This window comes from Sphaerodactylus townsendi, linkage group LG04 (genome assembly GCF_021028975.2).
Source record: "Sphaerodactylus townsendi isolate TG3544 linkage group LG04, MPM_Stown_v2.3, whole genome shotgun sequence".
Classification (NCBI taxonomy): Eukaryota; Metazoa; Chordata; class Lepidosauria; order Squamata; family Sphaerodactylidae; genus Sphaerodactylus; species Sphaerodactylus townsendi.
The window spans coordinates 123,593,639-123,618,204 of record NC_059428.1 but is presented as its reverse complement, the minus strand read 5'-3'; the positions used below and the strand labels follow the sequence as shown (position 1 = coordinate 123,618,204).

Genomic DNA, 24,566 nt, shown 5'->3' with positions numbered 1-24,566 from the left:
TGGAACACAGCCACACAACACGGAAAACCCACAACATCCTAGGAAGAGTTTTCTTCTTTAAAAAATTAACGTTGCCGATCTGTTGCTGGAGCAGTTGACCGGTGAAACCTACATGAAATTGACATGGTCCAGCAAAATAACACGTAGACTGAAGATGGCACACACATGCACACAACCGCAGCAGAGAGCAACCTGAAGTTTGCACAAAGAGAGCAGGTAGGTAAAATGGCAAGTTGGATTGCCTGGGGACAGTTCACAGCAAGAGAATCCCATCTAATCTAACGTTGTTTGTCCCTGATGGTCTCCCTCAGAAGCTGCTGGACAGATCGCCCCCAAATTTTCACAGGACGTCCCTCCCTGTTGCGGGCAGGTAATTGGACCTTCAAATCACCGAAAGTCCATACCTGAGCCAGGTAAAACATCTTTTTCCTGGCGCACCAGGCCATGAAGCTGGCTGTGTTTAACTGTCACCCTTAAAATGTTCGTGCAGCCTGTCTGTGGCCTGAGGGCTTGGTATGAGGGCTTAGAATGTTCGCGCAGATGGCCAGAGATGAGCAGTGAAAACAGTAAATAGGTAATACTGTTAGGTAATACGAGTGGAAGTGAAACGCATACACACTTTGCCGTGTGAGACGTCAGGTGGGGTTCCCCCCCTCACACACAGGTAATTTTCACGCCCTGTGCCTCACCCACTGCTACCACACAACACACATATTCTCATACACATCCAGCTCATCCTCACACACCTCACTCTGCCCTCCCTCACATCCAACCACCACTTACCCACTTCCTCACCCATATTCGCCACAGCTCTCTTTTACTAAAAGCGAGCTGGAGTTTGCCTTTTTCTTCTAAGAAAATCCGTGGGGTGGGGGCGAACCAACACTACCGGCTCTGCTTCTTTTGTACATGGCCCTTTAAGAACCCAGGGAGCTGTTCTCAATCTGAGCACCTCACCACCCTGCCTCTGCTGCCTGACTGGGATAGCATCCTTGCCCTAGTTCTGCCTTACCCAAGCCAGGACTGTGCGTGTCAACCAGCCTCATGGACAGCGGGATTCGCACTCTGGACAGTTCTGTTGTGGAATGGAAAGGGTTACCTTATACTAAAAAAACAAGACAGCACCATATAATGATGTGCATTGAAAAAGGAAAGAGGGATTCCATTTGACCACCCCAAAAGGCTATGCTGGGGATCATTGGCCTGCATGGACATCTGTGTGGGTTGCAGACTGTGATGAGAAGGACAATTGCCACAGCAACGCGTGGCCGGACCCGCTAGTTTAAATTTTAAAAAGCAGGAAAGGAAGCCCTCTGTGGTTTTGACATCCCGAGGGTGGCACTGCATAAAAGGCCTGAGAGCTTTTATCAGACTGCTAGCATGATCACACCTGTTGTGCTCATATTTTTACTTTCTTGCTTGAGAAGGGCCTTTTCTAGAATCTGGGAAATTCAAGGCTCTAATCCCCAATCTGCCTTAGAAGCTTGCTGGACCATTCAAACACAGGCAAGCTTACCTCACAGGACTGTTGCAAGGGCAAAGTGATGGAGAACAATGCAGTGGCGAAGCTACAAGGGGAAAGGGGGGTTCACTGGGCGCATGCCTGGGGGTGCGGAAAATCGCCCCCAGGTCCCTCCACCTTCGTCCCACAGTCCCCCCATCCCCCTTCCCACATTTACTTTAGTTCCTTTCCTTTTCCTATAACTTTTTCAGGCTGAAAAAAAAGGCCTGTTCATAGTACAGGCTAAAAACGGCCTGAGGAACTACAGTTCCCAGGAGACCTTGGGGCTCACAAGGTCTCCTGGGAAGTATAGTTTCCATCAAGCCATTTTTAAGCCTGAACTGCGAATAGGCCCTTTTTTTCAGCCTGAAAAAGTTATAGGAAAAGGAAAAGAACTAAGGAAAGTGTGGGAAGGGGGGGCGCTGCGGGAGGTGGGGCGGGGTGCCGCAGGGGGGGGGGCATGGGGGTGGAAAATATAGACTGTGCACCGGGTGCAGTTTGGCCCAGCTACGCCTCTGGAACAATAAGTCACTTTGGCTCCCTATGGGAAAGAAAGGCAGGGTATAAATGGATGGGTGGCATTTCCAGTTCTTGTTAGTTGTGTTTCGAGCCAACAGGCAGGCTTACGACCTGTTGAGCTTCATTTTATTGCTCAACACTGTAGCCTCATTCCACCATTTTGCTGCAGTCTCTCAGTACTGATACTTTTTTTTCCAGCAAAGGTTCTGTTTCAAGCAAGGCAAGGTGTGCTATTACCTTCTCCATGTGTAGCTTAGAATTGATGACTAGGTATGCTTTTCGGAGGCGTCGTTTATAGAATTTAAAATGAGCAGTGCCTTCGTTTTGTAAAAGAGAAATTGCAACTGCAGCCAGCACAAAAGCAAGAGAGAACAGCAAACTGCGGCACCCTATTTTATCTTAATGCATTTCACTCATTGTAAAGGGATGGGGGAGATTAACAGGAACTGTTCTGGGGGCGCTGCAAAACTGGGAGCAAAGGTTTTGCAGTTCCTGAAAAATTCCATATTTTTCTACCCCAAAATTGAAAAAAAGTCCTCATATTTTTTATTTATTTATTTATTATTTAGATTTTTATACCGCCCCATTCCCAAGGGGCTCTGGGCGGTGTACAACATAAAATACAGCTAAAACACTGGTTAAAACAATTTAAAGCAGCGATAATAATAAGAGGCGTCCAGCAACCCCACTTTTTAAATCCTCCTTAGGATATATTTTCTTGCTATACCTTTTGAACGAGTAGACTCTTTGAAAACATTGGAGTGAATAAGATGTGTTCCCCGTGCTCTTATGCTCTTTCTCTCAGAGGACTATGGCCCAGTATTTTACGAACTTAACAGTCCCTTTCTCTGCATCAAGCTTTCATGTGGACCAAATTGAATATCTTCCTATCTGCGGTGGTTAGTGGCAGATATATCAATATTCCTCATGAAGAAAGACTTTGCGTTTCCTAGTTCAGAGAACCTGGTACTACTGTACACATCCTATTGCACTGTTCACGGCATACTCAGTTGCATCCTCAATTGATTTATCCTTTCTGCAAGCCCCAACCAGATTGGATGGGGGAAGTATTAAATTCCTTGTAGCTGATTATAATTCTGAGGTGCCTGCGAAAGTGTCAATTTTTTTAGCTATTGTACCTTTCAAAAGAGTTTTACAGGATGAACGAGTTGTCAACAAATTCATTAATTGATGAAAAGTGGTAAAAATATTTTATCTTTTTGGAGTGCCAATAAAGATTTGATTGACTGATTGACTTTTAAAATGTTTCATTTATGTCAAATGAAAATATTTCATGGGGGTGTTCAATGCTCCCCCCCCCAAAATCCAAGTTTTTTGCATTGGACATAATGATCCCCACCAGCACTTACCTTGGCCTCCACCAAAATTTTCAGAAGGCGGGCAGCATGTTTGTAAGGCAGGGCTTGTTATTGGCTGCCCTCATTCAAATGAAAGGTGGAGGATTCACTGGAGGATCAGGTCTTCTAAAGATGTGAACTTCCTTTAGTCACTTGGTGGCTCCTTTCATCTTTCAGGTTTTTCTGCTCCCAAAGAGGTGTTGTGGCTCCCTCCTCCCAAAATTCCAAGGGGGCACAGAGGCTTAGAAATCATAGGGATTCCTGTCTTAGACGCCCCCCCCCCCCAGTCCATTTTTGCAGATGTCTTGAATTGAGTTAACAGCTGCTTCCCAATGGACAATTCCGGGGAAATGATTTGTTCAGTACAAGCCCCTTTGCTTGTGAGAGAGAGCATCCCTAGGCTCAGAAAGCTTGCTATCTTGTCCATACATCTGCAATCCTGCAGTTCGTCTGACAAAGACAATGGATCCAGGAAGTCTTCCTTGTTCCTTAGTTTTAGCTTAATGACATCAGCAAAAATTTGAGCAGTCACTTTGAGGAGGCTGAGTGTGATGAAACACTGAAGAAATTCTTCCCTTCATCTGTCACTGCCCCAAATAATGCCCGTCCATTTTTTCCCCTGATGAATATAACCTGTTTAAAGCACAAACAGTCATGTCAGCAATTTCCTCACAGGCCTTCTGCAACCTCCACAATTCGTGTTTGAATCCTTTCCAGTTTACCACAGCCTCCTTGAAAGGTGACAGCCAGAACTGAACACCATGCCTTGAACAATGCTATAAATCTAGTTCGTACTTAATTTACTGTTTCTGTTTTTTAAAGGAATATCAAAGAAAATTAACTCAACTGACTCAGTGCTTTAATTTGATTGATAGTGCAAGTACATTTAACTTTTACAATGGATTCATCCCATTAATGTCATCGGAACCTATATAGGAGGTTTAGATAGTAGTTTAAATGGTCTATAGATCATAGTCTTTAACAAAAGTATTTGCAGATTTGCTGTTGCTTCAGCATATGCTCATGGTTGCCAACAGTTTACTTCAAAAATTCATGTTGTAACCAGAATACAAGATTAGAAGAGATAATTCCTTGCTATTACTTTATTTCCTAATACTATTCTTTTTTTTGCCTACCAGCCTTTTAAATAAAGAAAAGACAGCTTTGCTGCGTGTCAAGAATCAAATGGCAGCAGACTTAGAAAGACTTTTAAATCACCGTGAGGTAATCTTCTTGTTTTGAACAGTCATTATCATGTGTGTTCCCCGCACCACCACCACCGTATAAGTCATGGTTATAGTTTATTTTCGTTCTCAGTTAGTTTTATAAATGTATTTTAAATAAACACCTAGCAAAGTTCACACTCCTACCTCCCCACCACCACCACGCCTCTCCATAACCCTGGTACTGTCTCCCCCTTCCACCTCCATCCACCTCATATTCCTCAAATATATCTGAGCAGGTGATAACTTCTACATGACATTCACCTCAGCCACTGCCCCCACATGTCATTTGCGCTGACTTCACTGGTCCTCAGCACCCCCTCCATCCTAAGGCTGTGCCTTTGCCAGGCCCCTGGCAGGATGGAGCTGTTCTCAGCAATGCTGAGGAGGAAATCCCCCCCCCACACACACACACACACCATCTCTCCAAATGTTCTGAAGTTATTGAAGAAAGAAATAGCTATGGAGGCAAGCCAAATCAAGCATGGTAGTCTGAAACTTTCCCCATCTTCCTTGGGAAGGGAAGCAGTCACCTAATAAGATTGTATGCGGGAGGAACAGAGGTAGCATACCTCAGAAACATTACCTTCCTCCTTGATCTGTGTCTCTGCCTTGATCATGCTCAGGTGAGGCAGAATACGAAGAACTGGCTTTTTGTTTGATCCACTAGTATTTGGTGCCATTCTGGTTTTATTCCCCTATTTATTTCTCACTTTGCAAAACTGAGTCTATGCTGTTAATTCCCACCCCGCACACACCTTTAATTGTTATATTACCTCGATTCCATTTCATAGATTGGTTTTTAGTTTAAAAGTTGAATGAGTGTTTCCAGGTGCTAAGGTGCAAAGTTCTGTTAAATTACAAAGTACTGTTCTTTGTCAAGAACCCTTTATATGCTAACTTCCATAAATGCCACCAGCTGTCTCCTAACACTTTTATTGACTGCCATTGTCTGAGGTGTGTAACTTCCCTTGACAGTGAATTGTTAAGTTGTGACACATATGCTATTAAAAGTGTGCTAGTATTTACACTAGGTGTATTATACCTTTTATTATGTCCTTAATTCATGGTGTCACACAAAGTTAACACAGGACTCATTCATTCCACTGTGTGTGAAAGAATTATTTCTCAAGGAGGAAATTTTACATGCATGCAAAGACAAAGGTGGCCAGTTTTTACATTAATGAAAGAACATAATATAAGTCAGATTTCTTGAATGTTTTCCCTCACAGGTAAGAAATTTCAAAGAAATATGGTGGTGGTTTTCTAAATGTATCTTGCAAACTGTTAGCTGTTCATATAGTGTTCCTTTTTTGTGACCTTTCTAAACATCTTTTCCCAAAAAGCTGTGCATAAAATCTCTTCCAGCAACTGTCACTGCATGTCTTGTGCAAGAAGTGGATGTCTTTTTGTGTCAGGAAATGAGTCAAAAACTCAGACTTAATGGATATCAGTAGTTGTAGAGAGGAGAACACTGTCAAAAGCCATTTCCCTCAGCATTCCCTCATCATCTTCTCTGGTTTGTGTGTGATGAACCCTTTTGGCTGATCTGATAGTCTTTCCAGCTGGTTTTAAAATAACCTGGATCTTATTGTTGCCCCTAAGAATTTGGATCACTCACCTCCAAAAGAGTATAGAAAAATGTAATAGCTTTCTCCATCCTGCATCAATTCTATATTTTCTCTATCGGTGCTGGCATTTGGTTAATCTGTGGTTCTTCAATCCCCTCTACCATAGAGGGGTGGGGGGTTTTTTCATTTGATGGGCTGGAAGAGCATTGAGGTCAAACCCTGATTTACCTTTAATAATAAAAGGCATTTCTTTATCTATTTATCTAAACCTTAACTCATTAAAAAATGAAGATAGGAGTCTCAAAATTGGCCACCACATTCAGGATGATTGTGGGAAGAGAACAGAACCAAACATAGAGGAGATCAGAACCTTCTGGCCCATGTTATCTCAGGAACGCCCCCCTCCCCCTTGCTACTTCCAATGCAAGCGAAGGTTCTTATGGGACAGTCTATGACTCAGTGGTAGAGCATCTGGTTAGCATGCAGAAGGTCCCAGGTTCAATCCCTGCGTCCCTAGTGAAAAAGGATCTAGTAATAGAAGAGGCATAAAACTCTGATATAAGGCCCTGGAGAGCCACTGCCACTGAGTAGACAGTACTGATATTGATGGAGTGATGGTGTAATGTGGCAGGTATAACTCATCAGAAAGTAAAGCCAGGTGCTTCAAAACCGATCACCAGCTTTCAGTGCCAAGAAGGAAAGGATTGGGAACACCCTGGCCCAGATTAGCATCTGAACAATCTCTGGGATTCGCAGTGAGAGTTCATGTTTACTCACGAGAGGCCAGGAAGGTGCAGGCAGCAAAGACCTTTGGTGGCCCTGGGCCAGGGTGAGTGGGCCACAGGCAGATGCTGGCCTCTCTTCCCCCTCCCTTTTCCTTCCCCCAGAATATGTGGGCCTCTGCCACATGGGTCCCTGTTGGGAACTAAGGCTGGTTCTGACATTTGTTCTAAATCTGATTTTGAGTACAGTCTGCAAAAAACCACAAAATTGGGCGATTGCTCTTGCTGCCGTTTCATCGGGTATAGCTGTAGCTCTTTTAGCATGAGGTGGAACTGCTCGTTCAGTATTCAAACTACCATTCAAGATTGTGAGGGCAGCGAGCTGTGGGCTTGGCAAGTGGACACACCTCCAGTATAAAATACTGGGGGCACAGATTGAAACATGTCCAAAAACTGAACGCATAAATGTTTCTGCAGTAGGGAAAGAGGCTCATTTACCTTTGCAACATTGCTTTTAATTTATATCTCCTGGACATGGAAGGAAAAATTGGGTAAGAGACTCTGGGACCTACTATATGTACTAGATTCCGAAATGTCATCTTTGGGTATTCGAATGCCTGTGCTGCAAACGGTCCCCCAGAATACTGTTTCTGCATTAAATTGGAGCCATTGTGTACTGGGTTTTTAAAGAAACATTATTTGGGTCTGGTTGTGGTGGGTTTTCCAGGCTGTGAGGCCGTGGTCTGGTAGATCTTGTTCCTAATGTTTCACCTGCATCTGTGGCTGGCATCTTCAGAGGTGTATCACAGAGGGAAGCAGACTTCCCTCTGTGATACACCTCCGAAGATGCCAGCCACTATGCTTATTGTTAGACTGGAGGTCTCAATCTGCAAAAGCTTGCCTTCAAGACAGCCTGTGAACCTCTTCCCTGTATCCTTTTCTCCTTCCATGCTGTCCAGCAGATAAAAACATTTGCCCAAACACGCCTGGCCAAATTAATTACATTTTATGTTGTTCCTCATTAACAATTTAGGAGCTGATTCAATTAAATAAAACCTTGCAAGGCGAGACCCACAAGTGCATCTTAGGCTTTATAGAAATTGTTTCCCCCCCCTCCAAGACGTGTGTGGTCTCGGATCAGTTTCCAGTCAGTCATTTCTCCTTTTCTGTCTTTTCTTTTTTTTTAATTGAACCCTTGAAAGAATACTTTGTATTTTACAGAAGTCCCAGGAAATGCCTTTTTATGAGGGCCAATTCATGTTCAGAACGCAGTGTGCGAGTCTTCAAGTTGTTCAGAACTCCTCCTCAGGCGAGGAGGCAGCTTCCATGGCTGATGCACTCTTTCTGTGGTTTCCTTCCAGATTACACCCCCCCCCCCAAAAAAAAGTATAACTTGCACTAGAATCATAGAATCATGGAGTTGGAAGAGACCACAAGGGCCATCAAGTCCAACCCCCTGCAATGCACAATCAAAACATTCCCAACCTATGTTCATCCAGCCTCTGTTTAAAAACCTCCAAAGAAGGAGACTCCACCACTCTCCGAGGCAGTGAATTCCACTGTCGAACAGCCCTGATGGTCAGGAAGTTCTTCCTAATGTTTAGGTGGGATCTCTTTTCCTGCACCTTGAATCCATTATTTCATGTCCTAGTCTCTGAGGCAGCAGAAAACAAGCTTGCTCACTCTTCAACATGACAACCCTTCAAATATTTAAACATGGCTATCATATCCCCCCTTAACCTATACTTCTCCAGACTAAACATCCCCAGCTCCCTAAGCCTCTCTTTGTAGGGCATGGACTCCAGACCCTTTACCACTAAATTCCATCTTTATCTAGTTCTCATTGCACCTTGTTTAGTCCTTGTACCAATATCTATTTTCAAGTGTGTGTTTTTGTCTTTATTTTTCTTTTGACCTACTTAATCTGACAAAATGTTTGGAGGAGCTATTTCAACTCGGCGTGTTGCATTCCGAACACTTCTCATTGTCGGTGTCTCTTTCTTGGTGTTCGTGGATTACTACCGAGACTTTGCCCTGATGTGTATTCATTCTGATTGGCTGCATGCCAGTTTGGATCATCTGTGTTAAGGCCACTGGAGACCTCCTACTTTATCTGTTCCTTTGTGAGAAGTGTGTGGTTAGCATTGTTCTTGCGTGTTCTTGTGTGTGTTAAGCCCTGTCAAGTCACTTCTGACTCACGAAGACCCTATGACTCAGTATCCTCCAAAACATCCCATCGTTAACAACCTGGCTTAGGTCCTGCAAACTGTGGGCCATGGCTTCTTAAGTAGAGTCAATCCATCACATGTTGGGTCTTCTTTTTCTTCTACCGTTATTATCTTTTCCAGTGACTCTTGTCTTCTCATATGTGACCAAAGAAGAACAGCCTCATTTTAGCTTCTAGGAATAATTCAGGCTTGATTAGATCTACAGACCACATATTAGTCTTTTTGGTGGTCCATGGTGTCTACAAAACTTTCCTCTGACACCACATTTCAAAGGAATCTACTTTCTTCCTGTTAGTTTTCTTCCTTGTCCAACTTTCATACCCATGCATAGCAATGCGGAATATTGTGATATGAATTGTCTTAATCACCAGCTAGACTTCCTTATACATAAGATTCATTTCTAGCTTCTTTGTGGCTGTCCTTACCAGTCTTGCAACCCAATTCACAGGGTTCTGATAGCCGGATACAACACCTCTGCTATGCTGCCGCGTTGCTTCCACTCCACTCCACTCCAGAGGACTTCCAGGCTCCACAAGGAGGCAGCAAAAAACAAAACAACACCCCACACCCCCTGGGAAAGCCCTCTATAAAGCAGAACAGAGTCACACCAGCCTTTCGGGTGGTGTAACTCCAAGGCCTGCACCATGGCATTCTTTGCTCAAAAACCCAGGTGGAAACAACTAAAGTCAGCTCTACCCCCAGGAATGCCCCAGCCCATCCGCCCCCTGCCCTAGCGTCTGCTCAGTACTGTGGGGCACCTGGACACTAGCATCTTTGCCCTCTCTGCCAGCGGGTGTTCCCCTTATGCCAGCAGAGGAAGAGTTGAGTCTGCACAAGCCATACCACACCCAAGGCCTGTCCCCCAAATTGGGCCATCAATCAACTTCTGATTTCTTGGTTGCAATCTCCTTTTTGCTTGATGATGGAGTCAAGGAATGAAAAACCTTGACTGTATTTAAATTTCCCCAAATTGCAGAAGGCATGAGAAAAACTAGTGAGTGAGAGAGAGAGATCTGGTATTTAGAAGCTCTGCTTTTCTGACTCCAGAGCATTGGGTTATGATGTGTTTCCTGTTCAGTCAGGGGACAGTAAAGATTTTTCTTTTTTTCTTTTGTTTTGTCTTAAATGAGACAATTTCAGAATTAAGCTGCAGAAATTGCTTCCCCCTTATTGCATATGTGCTATAACCGGTTTGAATCTTCTTAAAAACAAAATCACTGATGAACAATACTTAGCTCTTTTATACCTTCAAGCCACAAGGTAATCATCATTTTTCTTCTGCTACATTACTGTTACTGAGATCCTGGTAATGGTCTTCGTGGCTTTTTTCAGTAGATTACAGGGACATTTCTGTATCACCGGTAAGCCCCGCAGCTATTTCCATCCAAAGCTTGGAGAAGGAAGGAACAATTACACTTTTAAGTGATTGTTAAGAGTTTCTATTTCCCACTGTGCTGTTTTATCAGCTTTGCTCATTTTGGTTATCTGCTGAGTTCTAGAATTAACTAAACAAAAATACAAAAAAGGTTACTGGATTTAAAGCAAAGGGAAGCTTTTAACATGAAGTCCATTCATGCATACCTGGGAGAATCCCCCCCCCACACACACACACACACACAGTTTTGAATAGCTTACTGCTGTCTGTATTCCCCTCTTCTCCAAGAACAGCATTTATCTACTATGGCATATCATTTTTTTATTTATTGTGGGTTATCAAATAAATATACGCTGAATGCAATTTGGCTTTCAGGAAATACAGTTTGCATATGCTAAAGAAATAAGCCAGGAAGGCTTATAGTAATGTAAATTCATAGGAGGGCAACCTGAGCTCTTCATTTTGAAGGAAAAGTTTCTATAAAACATAGGCATTTTCTTTCTTTTTTTCCTTCTTTTTCTTTTTTTGTTTCGACTCCAAGCATATGTACAATAAACCTACTTTGGAGAGGGCCGGATTATATTTATTTGTTTATTTAAAGACAGGAATTTCAGCAAGAAATGGTTGGCAGGCAGCGTATCCAACTATTTCATATGGTACTTAATTATATTCATGTTTCTCCTACTGGCTGTGAATCTTTCAGTCATATTGCAGTAGCTAGCCAGCTGTGTAAACCTTTTGATTTTCCTGAACATGACTTTAGTTTTGACATCAGATGGGAAATATGAACGGAAACAGCAGAAAGCAGTTGGAGGAAATATTTAACCGGAAGAGAAGAGAAACAGACAAACGCTGTGACACGCTGTTGGAAAGGCTCAGGCATACATACTTACCACCCCCAAATGCTTGCTTTTTAACTGAGAATTTAAAGCACAGGGGAACTTTTTTCTGTTCGTTGCCTCTTCCCCACGTGTCAGGTGAGGTCCCAAATAGAACGTGCTTCTTGTTACGTTGGTTGCATTGGCAGAACACTATGCTGTTTTGTTTTGGAAAGAGGGTAGAGTTTCCTTTAGGGTAGGAAACGCAGCCCCTGAAATCTTCGCTGTGCGACTTCCTAGTTGTAGGGAAATGGAGAATATTGTCGACATGCACCTTTTTTAAAAAGAACAAAAAATGCAGCATCAAGAAATTATTACAGATAGAAAGAAGATGCTTTTGAGCTTGTACGGTTGAGGTGGGCTATGTTCAGTGACCAGGACCCAAAGAGCAACTTTAGACATCATCCAGGTCCTTGAGCATATCAAGTGAGTTTTTTATTGCTAAGCAACAAGCCCCATTTGCTTTTTTAAAAAGCCTCTTGCTGTGTGGCAGGAGGAACCGCTGTTCAAGAGGCACTATTCTAAAGCCTCTGTGGGCATAGAACTGAGTTCTCTGGATCTCAGCCTTTACACTGAAAAGCTTTGAGGCGCCCCACAAAAAGTGGGATATGGCCACTAGCTGTCATTGGCAGTTAGACCTTCACATGGTTTTTGCCCCTGAAAATTATGTTCATATGTGGTAGTAGAAAGTGCTCTCAAGTCATGGCTGACTTATGACAACCCCATAGAGTTTTCAAGGCAAGAGGTGGTTTGCCATTGCCTTGCTTGGTTTAGCAACCCTGGACTTCCTTGGTGATCTCCTATCCAAGCACTCACCAGGGATGACCTTGCTTAGCTTATGCGATCTGACAAATTCGGACAAGCCAGGGCCATCTAGATCATGTCCATTATGTCCATCTGTGTCCATTATGACCTGGCCATCTAGGTCCATTATGACCTGCTTTAGCGTCCATCCTATTCTACTGGTTCAAGGTTAACAGAATGTTTTCTGCATTAGCTGACAGAGTAAAGCATTTCATTTCAGCCACTGGTCTGCACTGTAGGCCAACTATCTACTTTTTTGCATAAATCAGTGTTATACCAAATTCCTGCTGTGCTGTGTGCTGCTATTGGGGTGTGTGTGTGTGTGTGTGGTTTCACAGCTGTCAGCCAATGAAATGGCTGACACAATGAAATGGTTGACTCAGCTGTCAGCCAATGAAATGGTGTACATATGACTCTGCAATACTGTTTTTTCTCATCACCTGTTACATTATTTTTTGAAAATTATTGCTGGGGACTACAGGGATTGATTCAGGACATTCATGGTCCCAGTGCTGCAGTATGACTTAGTTTGAACTTATCTGAGATGGTTATGTCCTTAGAGCCCTGTTCATTTCAAAATGGCATACACCCTTCCCTCCCCAGCCCAACATCACTCTCTGTTTGAAAGTGTGGTTTGTATTTTATTTGCTTTCAAATATTTCAAAGAAGACAAAGAAGACACTTGTAATCTCTACTCTTATTAAGAAGAGTAAATCTCACAAACTCATGCTCCAGACTTTGCAGGAAGGGTGATTTTTAACAGATAATTGTTGGACAAAACAGGCTTAACTGTTTCAGTGCCTCCCAATTCTTCTTGCCAATACCCTCTCCCTTCCAGTCTATTTTGTCCTGTGTGGTTATTTGCAGCTTTGAGCCCAACTGAGTTGGCCTTGAATCTCAGTGAGAAAGATGGACAATAAAATAATGTAAATCAATCAACGCGGGGGAGGGGGGCAGGTGAGGAACTAGCCAAAACTAGTTTGCATGAAGGGTAGAGATGCTAGTGACTCTTCCTCCACTAGATACAGATCACTGATGACGACTAGAGGGTTATTTCTGGTCTCTCCTGGAAGATCTATTTCTACCACATCAATGAACAGCATATGGACATACATGAGCCATCCTTTCAAACCTTCAGAAAAAAAAGATGCTCCCTAATGCACTCACTCTGATAGTCAAAATTCTAGGCTACGCTAATACTTAGAGTCCTTCTGTCATCTTGCTTGGGCAAAAAGTGTGAGCAAGCAGCGTCATTTGCCCCGGTGATCTATCCTTGAAGGGCATAAGACCAACAACACTGTCAAAAACAACTCTGGCATTATTACCAAGAGGCTGTCAAAGGCAGTGATTCCAAATCTATTCACAAAAAGGAGGCAGAAGGAGCTCTTTCAACACCATTTTCCATGAATCTCTGTCTTCAGACCCTACTGAAGAATTCCACAGGGAGCTTTTTAACCCATTTAGGAAACTTCATGTAGGGGTAGATTAGCAAATATTTACAGACATATCCCAGGATATGTCCTTTACAAATACTCAATGGACATTCACTTGGACATTCAAGCACCATTTTATACTGGAAACTGATGGGACTACTGCACATAACCCTATTTGCTTCCGGGTACTAGCCCGAACACTCCACCAAATCCATTATGTACAGCCAACCCCAGTCTTTCAGACCAGGATGGGCACCTAACAGGCTTAATGTCAAGCATCCTAGAAAAATACGGTACCCCACCTGAAGGAGGCGGAGAGAGAAACTGATGGGATTAGACAGGTGTCAAGGAGTCATATTCTCTTACAGACTCAAGAGGATACAACTGGTTGTCACAGCTAACACCTCTGCAGTGCATTATCAGGGACTCACAGCCTCTTCAGGAAGATTATCCTTAATTTTAAAAGGCTATGAGGGCATAGGCTTGCCTTTGTTTACAAACAGCCCCCTCCCAATATCAAGCAAGTAACAGCCACAATAGAATACACAGTGGAGGTAAACAAAATTCAGCGTCTGTAATAAATGTGATATTCCCTCAAGTAACACTATCATAGACCTTAATAATATCAGCCAGATTTTTGGGGACTTATTCACCTGTGAGCCTGTACTCTTTTCCCATTTACAGTGATTGCACTTAGTTGTCTCTAAGCAAATGTACACAAAACCAGACATTAGAAAGGGAAATGCTCAAAATTTCAACCTCTTTGGACTCTTCTTTTTTTTAAAAAAAAATGCAGATCAACAAAAGCCAAAGAAAAAGTAGCTCTCAAGTTTCAGAGACACCCAGGGCAAGAAATGTCTCTGCCTGTCATCTCAAACCAATAAAGAAGTGAAGGGAGTTCCATAGTTTTCAGATCCGCTTTTAAGAAGGTATTGTCCTCAGATGAACGATCTGACAAAGATCAGAATTCCAAGTAGATTGTCCCAGAAGGATCCTGAACCCAGACCACTTAGTTTTTGAAGACCAAAAATAGCACTTTGAATTAGACTTGCAATCTGTTGGGGGTCAGTGAAGATGCTACACAATTGGCCTTAAGTGTTCCATGTTTTAAACCAGCTGTTATTTCAAAACACTTCCCAGAAGCCATCTCAGAGAATGTTGCCATAGGCTAATCTATACCACATTATCATGGCAGGGCCCTTTTTAAAAATAACTAGCTTTAGCTAGTAAAAGGCACCTTTGACGATTGCCAGTCCCTGGGCCTCCAAAGAGAAGCACCTGGTCCAAATGGAACGATAAGGTTCACACTTGAGGGTTGGATCCTGACTAAATTTTCCTTCCCCGCATAATGGGACTTTCCTGCCTCCCACTTCAGCCCAGAGATCTTTACAAAATTCTGCCCCTGGCAAATAGGAGATTCCCAAGGAATGACATAAGCAGCAAACGGCAACAAGTGGAAATTGCCCATTTAATTCAGCTCAAGTCCTGGGTCCTTGGGGGAGTGCTCATCTTAACACAGATAGATTTTTTTTAAAAAAGAACCAGGTAACTTCACAAACAAGGTTCCCTGGAAAGGTGGCACGAAAATAAATAACCACACCTTGTCAGGAGTGATTTTCAGATGGTTACCCTCATCACTGAGCTCAAACTCTGGTTCAGCATCTCAACTGCTCCCTGGGATTAGACAGAAATGACAGGCAGCTGGTTATCAGCTGTGTACTGATGACTGCAGCCCAGTTCTCCAGAATATTTATATAGTTGTTAAAGTGCAGGGAGACCAGATGGAGTTTCATTGAATGCTCCTAATTTTCAAGCACTGGAAATGAGCAGAAATAGTCCAGCACCACCTTCAGGAATTTATCCGAAGAAAGAATCAGTACCCCTCCAGCAAGGCAGCCCAGAAGGATACAGTGTTTTATGGCATTGAGAGTCATTGTAAAATTCAAGACAACCAACAGAGGTGTACTCACCTGTTAACTTACTGGCAATGGCCATCGAATGTTTCAGTTACAAGTCCAGATGCAAAACAAGGTGGAGACAGATTTAGATCATTAGTTTCATCCTGCGGTCTCTGATGCTGAGATATCGCAGTACACTCTAGGCCCATACGCAAAACTGGGAGATTTGAAACTGGGTGTTTTCCAAAACAGCAGGATCCAGTGAGCAAGTGCGGTTCTGGTGCAGCCTCCTCTAAAGCTGTGAGGGCCACTCCCTAGCTCCCAGTATTATTAGCTGCTTCCATTCTCTGCTTGGCTAGAACTCCTGTGGCCGATGGTCTGAAAAGGCAGGTATCCAAAGCCATGGTGGATCTCTCGTGTCCAGGGATCTTATCTCCATCAAATCGAACAAACTGAAAAGTATCCATCTATCATAACAGGACAAACAGAATCCCAATTCCATACAGTGTCATCTTGTAATTCGTTTTGCATCCAAGTTAGGGCAGATTATTTTATGTGCCTGGTAAGCTAATCTTTCTGCCTACTTAGGGTTCCTCTGTTCAATGCCCAAGATGTAAAATGATGCTGTCCATTTGGAATTCCTCTGCTGAATACAGAGGTTACCTGGGAAGTATAAAAGTAAGCGTTCTTCATCACCACCAAAGGGTGGGCTCTAAAATGAGCTCTCGTTTGGTGAAATTATTCAGAAGGCTTCCCTTGTTGTCGTGTCAGCTGTTGTTCCTAGAGCACAGTTCTAGATCACAGTTGTCAAACTTCTAGATCACAGTTGACAAACTCAAACTGACAACTGTGATCTAGAACTGATGCTGGCAGGGGATGATGGGAACTGTAGTCCATAACATCTGGAGGGCCGCGAGTTTGACAACTGTGATCTAGAGCTCACATTGTACTTTAATGTCAGTTTAATTATTATTTACGTTGGTGTTCTTGACAGTAGAATTTTGAAGTTTTCCCCAGAACGTATGCACAGAAATGGCATACACATGGTTAACAACCTACTTAAAGTCAGTCTTGACTGCTCCTGGGGGCAACCTAGAATCTGACATGGTAGCGGGGGTGGGGTGGGGGACCTAGAATCTGGCATGGTAACCAACTCAACGCAGGATACAGAAGTTGCCTGCGCGCCCAGGCCCCCTCTCATGCTCCCGTTGCATCTTCTGTGTCTTTCCTCGCACATTCCATCTCAAATCACTTCCTCGCAGAGCCTGTTCTCTTGCAAATTGTTGGCGCTGTAATGTGTTCCTGATTCCCCATGTGCTGACCAGAGCTGGCGGATCAGGGGACCGAATGACAGCGTTACATAATTAAAAGTAGCTGAAGGGATACAAACACTTGCCACATTTGTTCTGCACATGGTACAGTTCCATAAAAAATGAGCAACTCTGTTTAGATGGGACATGTAATGAAGAGTTCAAAAAGGAGAATGTTTGAATTGTACAGCCTGTGGGATTTGCACTTGTGTCGTCTATTCCGGTTCTTTCCTGCTGCATACGGGTTAGGGCAAAATGCAGAGCTCAGAATTACCCTATTTGCCCCCATTCCTGTCCACTGAAAGCTATTAAAAGGGTGTTACGTCACTTCCAGACAAAGTCTAAAAGTTTCTTTGTTAGACTACTCCTTGTCAATGTTTGCAAGGATAAAAGATCCCAGTCTTTTGTTGTTTTCCTTAAGAAGTTTTTATGAGTAAAAGCATAGACATGGCTCCCATTTTCCAAATGTTTGCTGGTTTGGATTGCTAAGACCTTCTCTGATACAGGAGAGTGCTAGTTTATAACAAGTGGATGTCATGTTGGCAAGGGAGCAAGCTTGTTTTCTGCTGCTCCAGTGACTAGGACCAGGAGTAATGGGTTCAAGGTGAAGGAAAAGAGATTCACCTAAACATCAGGAAGACCTTCCTGACAGTAAGGGCTGTTCGACAGTGGAATGCACTACCTCAGAGGAGTGTGGTGGAGGCTCCTTCCTCAGAAGTTTTTAAAGAGAGGCTGGATAGCCATCTGTCAGGAGTGCTTTGATTGTGTGTTCCTGCATTGCAGGGGGCTGGACTTGATGGCCCTTGAAGTCTCTTCCAACGTTATGATTCTAAGGAAGTTCAGTCTGAATTTCTGGTGGGCATTCTCACTTTGCTTCACAGCCTTTGGGCTCCCAAATATAGGACCAAGTGAATGCTAAAATATTGTTTTGCCTCACCTGATACTCCTCTTCATTCTGAGAATTTCTCACCACTGTCACTTGAGAGAGAGTGTGTGGTGTTGTGGTTAAGAGCAGGTGGACTCTAATCTGGAGAACCGGGTTTGTTTCCCCACTCCTCCACATCAGCAGCCAACTCTAATCTGGAGAACCAGGTTTGTCTCCCCGTTTTTCCACAAGAAGCCTTCTGGGTGACCTTGGGCCAGCCACAGTTCTCTAGAACTCTCTCAGCCCCACCTATCTCACAAGATGTCTGTTGTGGGGAGAGGAAGGGAAAGGAGTTTGTAAGTCACATTGAAACTCTTTCACAGGAGAGAAAGGTGGGGTGTATCTCACATGACCCAGTGAAGCTCTGCAGATTCACAAGGATTGCTTGTATCAAAATACTGCCTCGAAATGAGCTCTGCGTGCCCACTCTCAACCTACCGGTAGTTACCGTACTCAGAAGGTAAATTAACTCTGTTTCAGTAGCCTTTGCTTCCAAGTAGGTAGGGAACTCCGCCTGGGTCCCTTCAAGATGAAGCGTGCGCTCGTCATGTAAACGTCCCGAGTTATTTTCATCGAGAAATTTGGTCTATGCATTGCTTTGGCAACATCTTTGCAAAGTTTACAACTTTCAGCAGCACATTGGTATCAGCTATGCAGGCCTTTGAAACAGCTGCTCTGCAGCTGAGCTGTTTTGACATGCCACTGCACATGGCCGAATTATGCAGATAGTTACAATATTAAATGACTGAGCAATAAGAAGAATTTACCCAGCAGATGAAAAGGTTTGGTGTGCTTGAAGGCTCGGGGTGGCTGTAGAAGGAGCTCATAGCTGAAATGCTGGACGTTAATTACGCGGACATCATCATCGCTACAACAAAGCCGGGCTAATATTTTTACCATTTGAATCAAAGAATTTACATCCTGTGGCATTATAGAACTGTTCAGAAGCGGTAGCGTATGAGGAATTGTATGCTTTCATCCTTTAAGGCATATTTTTCGTTATCATCGTTACGAGAAATCAACTACTGCAGGGATCTCAGTGCTTGCTGGTCTTTTGGCATTAAACCATTTCTTGAACTTGGTGATGTCCAGTGACTCCACGCCTCCGTGTGTATCCCTGAAGCTCAAATGGCTGTGAGCAAGTATGACCTGTATACCGTAGGTGAGAAGCGACAGACCAAACCTCAAACGAGCCTGGCAGAGAACAAACATGTAGTTTTCAGGAATTGTTCCTAAATGCAGGAAGGCCCACCACTTGATGTTGTTACTCCTCCAAGTAGAACCGTCTTCTTCTTCATAATGTGCCCCTTAACCCAAGGGTGTCGATCATGAGGCCAGGAAAGGGCTTCTCAGGCCTCTGAGACAGCCCCGGACCGGCTGAGTCACATATATGTCATATCCATCCCTCATAATAAATTACTTCAACACCCCTGCCTTACCCTGTTCCATTGTCTCAGATACGCTTTACCATCATTCTCTGATGTGTCCTGGCAGCCAGTGCTGGTGACCACTTTCACTTTAAGGATGAAGCCATTTTTTAAAGGCCTTAATCCTCTAGCAGTCCACACTCTGATCCCAAATTCTCCAACCAGGCTTCAGTGGAATCCTCATTTGGGTTGTTTTGTTTTGAGGTTTTTTTGCAACAGCTGAAATCCACCTTTGAACCTTTGGCAACATGGGACCTCCATCCCTTGGCAGTGGAAATAGCATTTCTAGTGGCCATAAATTAAGCAGGGTGGGCCAGTGAACTCTCTGCCCTGCACTTGGCTCCCCGATGCCCCCCGTAGAGAAAATCTGCCCAAATGTATTTTGTGCATTGGATAGTTTCCATGTTTCAGCTGAACTGGGAACTTAATCTGTTGCTGTCCTTTCCAAATCTGTTGACAACTAGAAAGAGCTCTCCTTAGTTGTCTAGACGAGTCTGGCCTCCCACAGAAAGGATTCCATCTTATTTGTCCATAAACATGATATATGGAAGTGCCAGCGTGTTTCCTCCCAGAATCTGTGCCGCTGAATCACTTTAGTTATTCAACTGTGCTGTGAAATAGCACATCTCTGCTTCCAGCCAGTGGTTAGGGCACACTTGGCTATGACCGTTACTATTTCCACAGCCTTTTGCAAGGTCTCATTCCCCCTCCACCACCCCAAGGCCCTGTAGGGCCGATTCTGAAGCTCCAGACATGAAAGCCAGAATCCATACAGAACATATTGTCAAAGGCTTTCATGCTAGAACCAACTACAATCTCCTAGGAGCTAAAGCTGCCAGACCACAGCCACACAGCGCAGAACACCCACAACAGCCAGTCAGTAGAGAACCCTTGATGTTGAGGCTTGATGCCACCCTGAGCCAGCATGGTGTAGTGGTTAACAGCAGGTGCACAGTAATCTGGAGAACTGGGTTTGATTCCGTGCTCTGCCACTTGAGCTGTGGAAATTTATCTGGCAAACTGGATTAGCTTGTGCACTCCAACACATGCCGGCTGGGTGACCTTGGACTAGTCACAGTTCTTCAGAGCTCTCTCAGCGCCGCCTGCCTCACAGGGTGTTTGTTGTGAGGGGGGAAGAGAAAGGAGTTTGTAAACCCCTTTGAGTCTCCTTACATGAGAGAAAGGGGGGATATAAAGGTGAAGGTGAGCCCAAGAGTCGTTTGTGGAGTCACACAGGTATCTGCTTAAAGCATGTGAGCCATAGGGAGACAACATGCTCCTCCCAAACTAAGATTCTGGTGAAATTGACAGATGTCATTGTATGAATAGGCAATGATGTACTAACTAGACCTAAAAATTAATAGCATTTCCCCAAGCCTCATCAACTGTGGTTTAGTCAATATCATAAAGTAGTAGCAGTATAGGGACAGAGATGTCAGAGACTGAATAATAGGAGAGCATGCTGGCCATCCTGGCAGGGGCTGATGGGATTTGTAGTCCATGAACATCTGGAGAGCCACAGCTTGCAGACCCCTGAGATAGACCATACATTCCTCATGTTTGATCTCAGAATGCGCCAAAAGCTCTAGAGTCTCATCCAATATAAGCATAGGGGAAGTGTATTCTGTCCAATGGCACCTGATTCTTCACAGACTATACTGCAACTCAGTCCAGGTAACAAATTATCTCGGTATTCCGAATTTCTCTGGAGCATGAAGTAGTTTTTGGCCAAGATCCAAAGTCATGTGGAAGCAGAACATACTTTCACTCACTGGGGAGAAGAGGAAGAGTTTGGATTTATATCCCCCCTTTCTCTCCTGCAAGGAGACTCAAAGGGGCTTACAATCTCCTTGCCCTTCCCCCCCCCCCCAAACAACAAGTACCCTGTAAGGTGAGTGGGGCTGAGGGAGCTCCGTAGAGCTGTGACTTCTCCAAGGTCACCCAGCAGGCGTGTGTTGGAGTGCACAGGCTAATCTAGTTCCCCAGATAAGCCTCCACAGCTCAAGTGGCAGAGTGGGGAACCAAACCCAGTCCTCCAGATTAGAGCGCATCTGTTCTTAACCACTATGCCACTGCGAAGCAAAGAAGAGTTTGGATTTATACTCTGCTTTTCTCAACCACAAGAAGTCTCAAAGTGGTTTACAAACTCCTTTTCCCTTCCTCTCCCCACAACAGATACCTTGTGAGGTAGGTGGGGTTCTGAGAGAACTGTGGCAAGCCCAAGGTCCTCCAGCAGGCTTCATGTGGAAGAGTAGGAAAAACTAACCCAGTTCACCAAATTAGAATCTACCGCTCATGTGGTGAACTGGGTAATCAAACCCAGTTCTCCAGATTAGAATCTGTTGCTCTCAACCCCGCATCATGATGGAAGAGTTAAATTGGCTTTGCTTTCTGGCTGCTCTCCTTTACACCAGACAGCATCCCACTCTGGGAGACTCACCAGTCTTCAGAAGCAAATCCTCAAGGTGGGATGTGGAGCAGCTTACACGGAAGAGACAGCGGTGCACAAGAATAGTACACAAGAGCAGTACTCAAGATCTGACAAAATTGGCCCCTCTGGACCATCCAAGTCTGGGCTTTCCAGCATCTTAGGAGCATCCTTAAGACCTTTGCTGCTGCAGTTGTGTCCTTTGAAGCTAAACACCTAACGGGCTGGGGGGTAATCACATTTTCCTATCATTGCTATTAAGGTGAATGTAATGGTTAAAATTCATCAATAAATGTGGATATCGTGGCATATTTTTACCATAAATTTCGTGTTCTGCGAAAACTGGCCAAAGATTCAGTGGAAGTTGCTTTTTGTTAAACTGAATGGTTATTTAATTGAACAAGAACGTCTGTTCCTGAACGTCCCCTCTTTCCTTTTTCATTTTTCCAGCCAGCTCTCTCTTCCTTTTCAAATACTGTTTTCCATTGTAAAGTGATTCTATCCTCCTTTATAGTTCTTGTGTTATTTTTTTTTTAACTGCGGCTTTTCCAATGTGCACGTTTTCTGTCTTCTGTATGTTTTTCCCCCCTACTTTCTGGAAATAATGAATCATTTGAAACACGCACACACACACACACACACACACACATATACAATCCCAGCCTTTGGAAGACATGTTCTCTTATCCCAGCCATCTGACTGTCATTTGTAAGCATACAGATTGGATTAAGTGAGCTGCTCTTCCTTTTCAAAACAAGCCTTTAGGAAAAACAGCTTGAAAATATATGGCAGCTGAAATGAAAAGGAGTTTGTGGGATGCTTCATGGTGCCCTGTAAATCTTTTTCTATTACAGCATTTCAGAAATGATGGCCTTGTGTTTATATAAATCTCACATGTGTGTGTGTGTTTTTTTAAAGTTTGTTTTATCGCTTCCTTTATGAAGCGGTTTCTAATAAGCAATCAGTTCCAGAGAGAGAGCTATCCTTATTACAGAGCAATGACCCTGTCTCTATACTCTTGGTCGATAACAGAGAATGCGTGTTCAGTGACTAGTGCTTGAGTCGTGAGATTTTGTTCTGTTTCTAGGAACTTGCTGAGATGAAACAGATGTTGGTTAATCTTCATGGTAAACCCCATGGTAAACCCCATGCAGACAGTTTACCTCAGAAAAAGGTTAAAAGTCAGCCAGCAAAACCTCAACCGAGTTCCTCTGTCAACTTGCCTTTGGAGCGAGAGGCGGAAAATGTGTTTGCGCCTAAACCAACGTTATTTGTAAGTGCAATACTTTTTTAAAATACTTTGTTTAGATCGTGACCCTCGGGGATGGGGCGGTCTAGAAGCCCAAAGTATAAATAAATAAATAAATAAAAAAGTATCAGGCTTGGAGTAGAAGGGCAGAAGAATAAAATGAAGGAGGGAAGAACAGCGTAATCTACGCAGGTCCCCATTGGGACAAAAAGGGGCGGGTATAAATGAAATAACCAAATTAAAAATAAACTTGTATCAATACCCTGCCATGGATCACACTGGACTACTCAGTCTCTCTCAGCCTAACCTATCTCTTAGAATAGCTGTCAGGATAAAATGAGTGGGGGATTTATGTACACTGTATTCTTCATTCTTACTGTTTTCCTGGATCAAAATATTTGATTTTGGCCAATAGAAATAGAATGCAATATCCCAATAGGCATTAGGAGGTAAGTTCCATGGCCAATGCCCACGAGCAAAATCACATCACAATAAACATAGTATGTTATGGGAAGATAGGGATGTGTCAACTGAACACACAGACGTCCTGTCATTCACACAATACACATTTGTATTTGTTTCACATAAGAGGAATTTCTTACTTCTTTTCAGAATGCTCCATAAACACTGCCAGAGAATGAATACACAAAAAGCCTACCTCACTGTGTGAACTGGTGGCACAAAGTGTGGGCTCTTAGCCTATTTCTTCAGGCTGTTTATGAGGAGTTGGATCTATCAGTGCCTTTCATGGAAAGGCACTATGGGATTCAATTTGTGGGGAGATACATATGAGGGGGTCACACACAGGTTTTTTTAAATTGCATTGGCAGCAGCTACCACCACAGTGCAAGTACTTGCGCTGTATTACAGAAGTTAAGCTGTGGCAATCATTTTGTGGCTGGCTCCATCTCACATGACAGCCATTTTGTGGTCACCATAACATGTCAAAATTCAGAGTGTGCCTGCCAGTTCAAAAAGGTGGGGACCTTAAGGGACACAAACAGTATGATCAGCCTCAGATTCTATTGATCCATTCTGTCAGGGCAGCTGTAGTTCCTCCAATGGGCCCTTTTTCTGCCTGCAGATTAGGGAAGATCTATTTTTGCCCATTCTGCCCCCTTGTCTCCCACTCCCAACTTGCCCATCTCACATTTCTGTTGTGGACAAAGAAGCCTGCAGTAAGGAAGAGGACCAAGATGTTCCATGACTCTGTTTGTACTGTTTGAGATCCAAGCCACAGTTTCCTATTCGAACATGACGATGAAACGGAAATTCTGCTGGCCCGAAGCATCGTGGGGTTACATTGAAACATTTGGACGTAGCAAATAAACAAAACCCCTATGGTGGGAAATCATTTTGCAACTACAAATACAAGTAGGAGAAAACTGTCTACTGAAATGGGCAATGTATATCACTGAAGAACATGTTATTGTCAACAACAGTGTCTGGACAGAGTGAAGGTGTCACAAATAGCAAACATCAGTGCTTCTTTTGAAACGTGCCCATTGAACTAGGGAACAAAACTAAGTGGGTGTGGGTGTGATCTTAACCACATTTACATGGCATGGCCCCATTCAATGGTCAGTTGAAGGTTTAGAGCTATAAAACCCAGAAATGTTTTGTAGGGTGAACAGGGATATCTGGGAGGAAAAATTGGGTGGAATGCTACCCAGAAGAAAATGGTAGCAATGTAGAACTTTTTGCCTAAGTTGTCTTG

General features: G+C 43.6%; 1 protein-coding gene across 1 annotated transcript in view; it reads left to right on the top strand.

Moving 5' to 3' along the window:
* The window catches only part of PIBF1 (progesterone immunomodulatory binding factor 1), a 121,534-nt gene that overhangs the window by 95,581 nt on the left and 1,387 nt on the right, over positions 1–24,566 (top strand). Inside the window, exons 17-18 of the mRNA XM_048494119.1 lie at positions 4,518–4,602; positions 22,688–22,873. Coding sequence (XP_048350076.1) covers positions 4,518–4,602; positions 22,688–22,873 — 271 coding nt within the window. The remainder of the gene's footprint in view (positions 1–4,517; positions 4,603–22,687; positions 22,874–24,566) is intronic.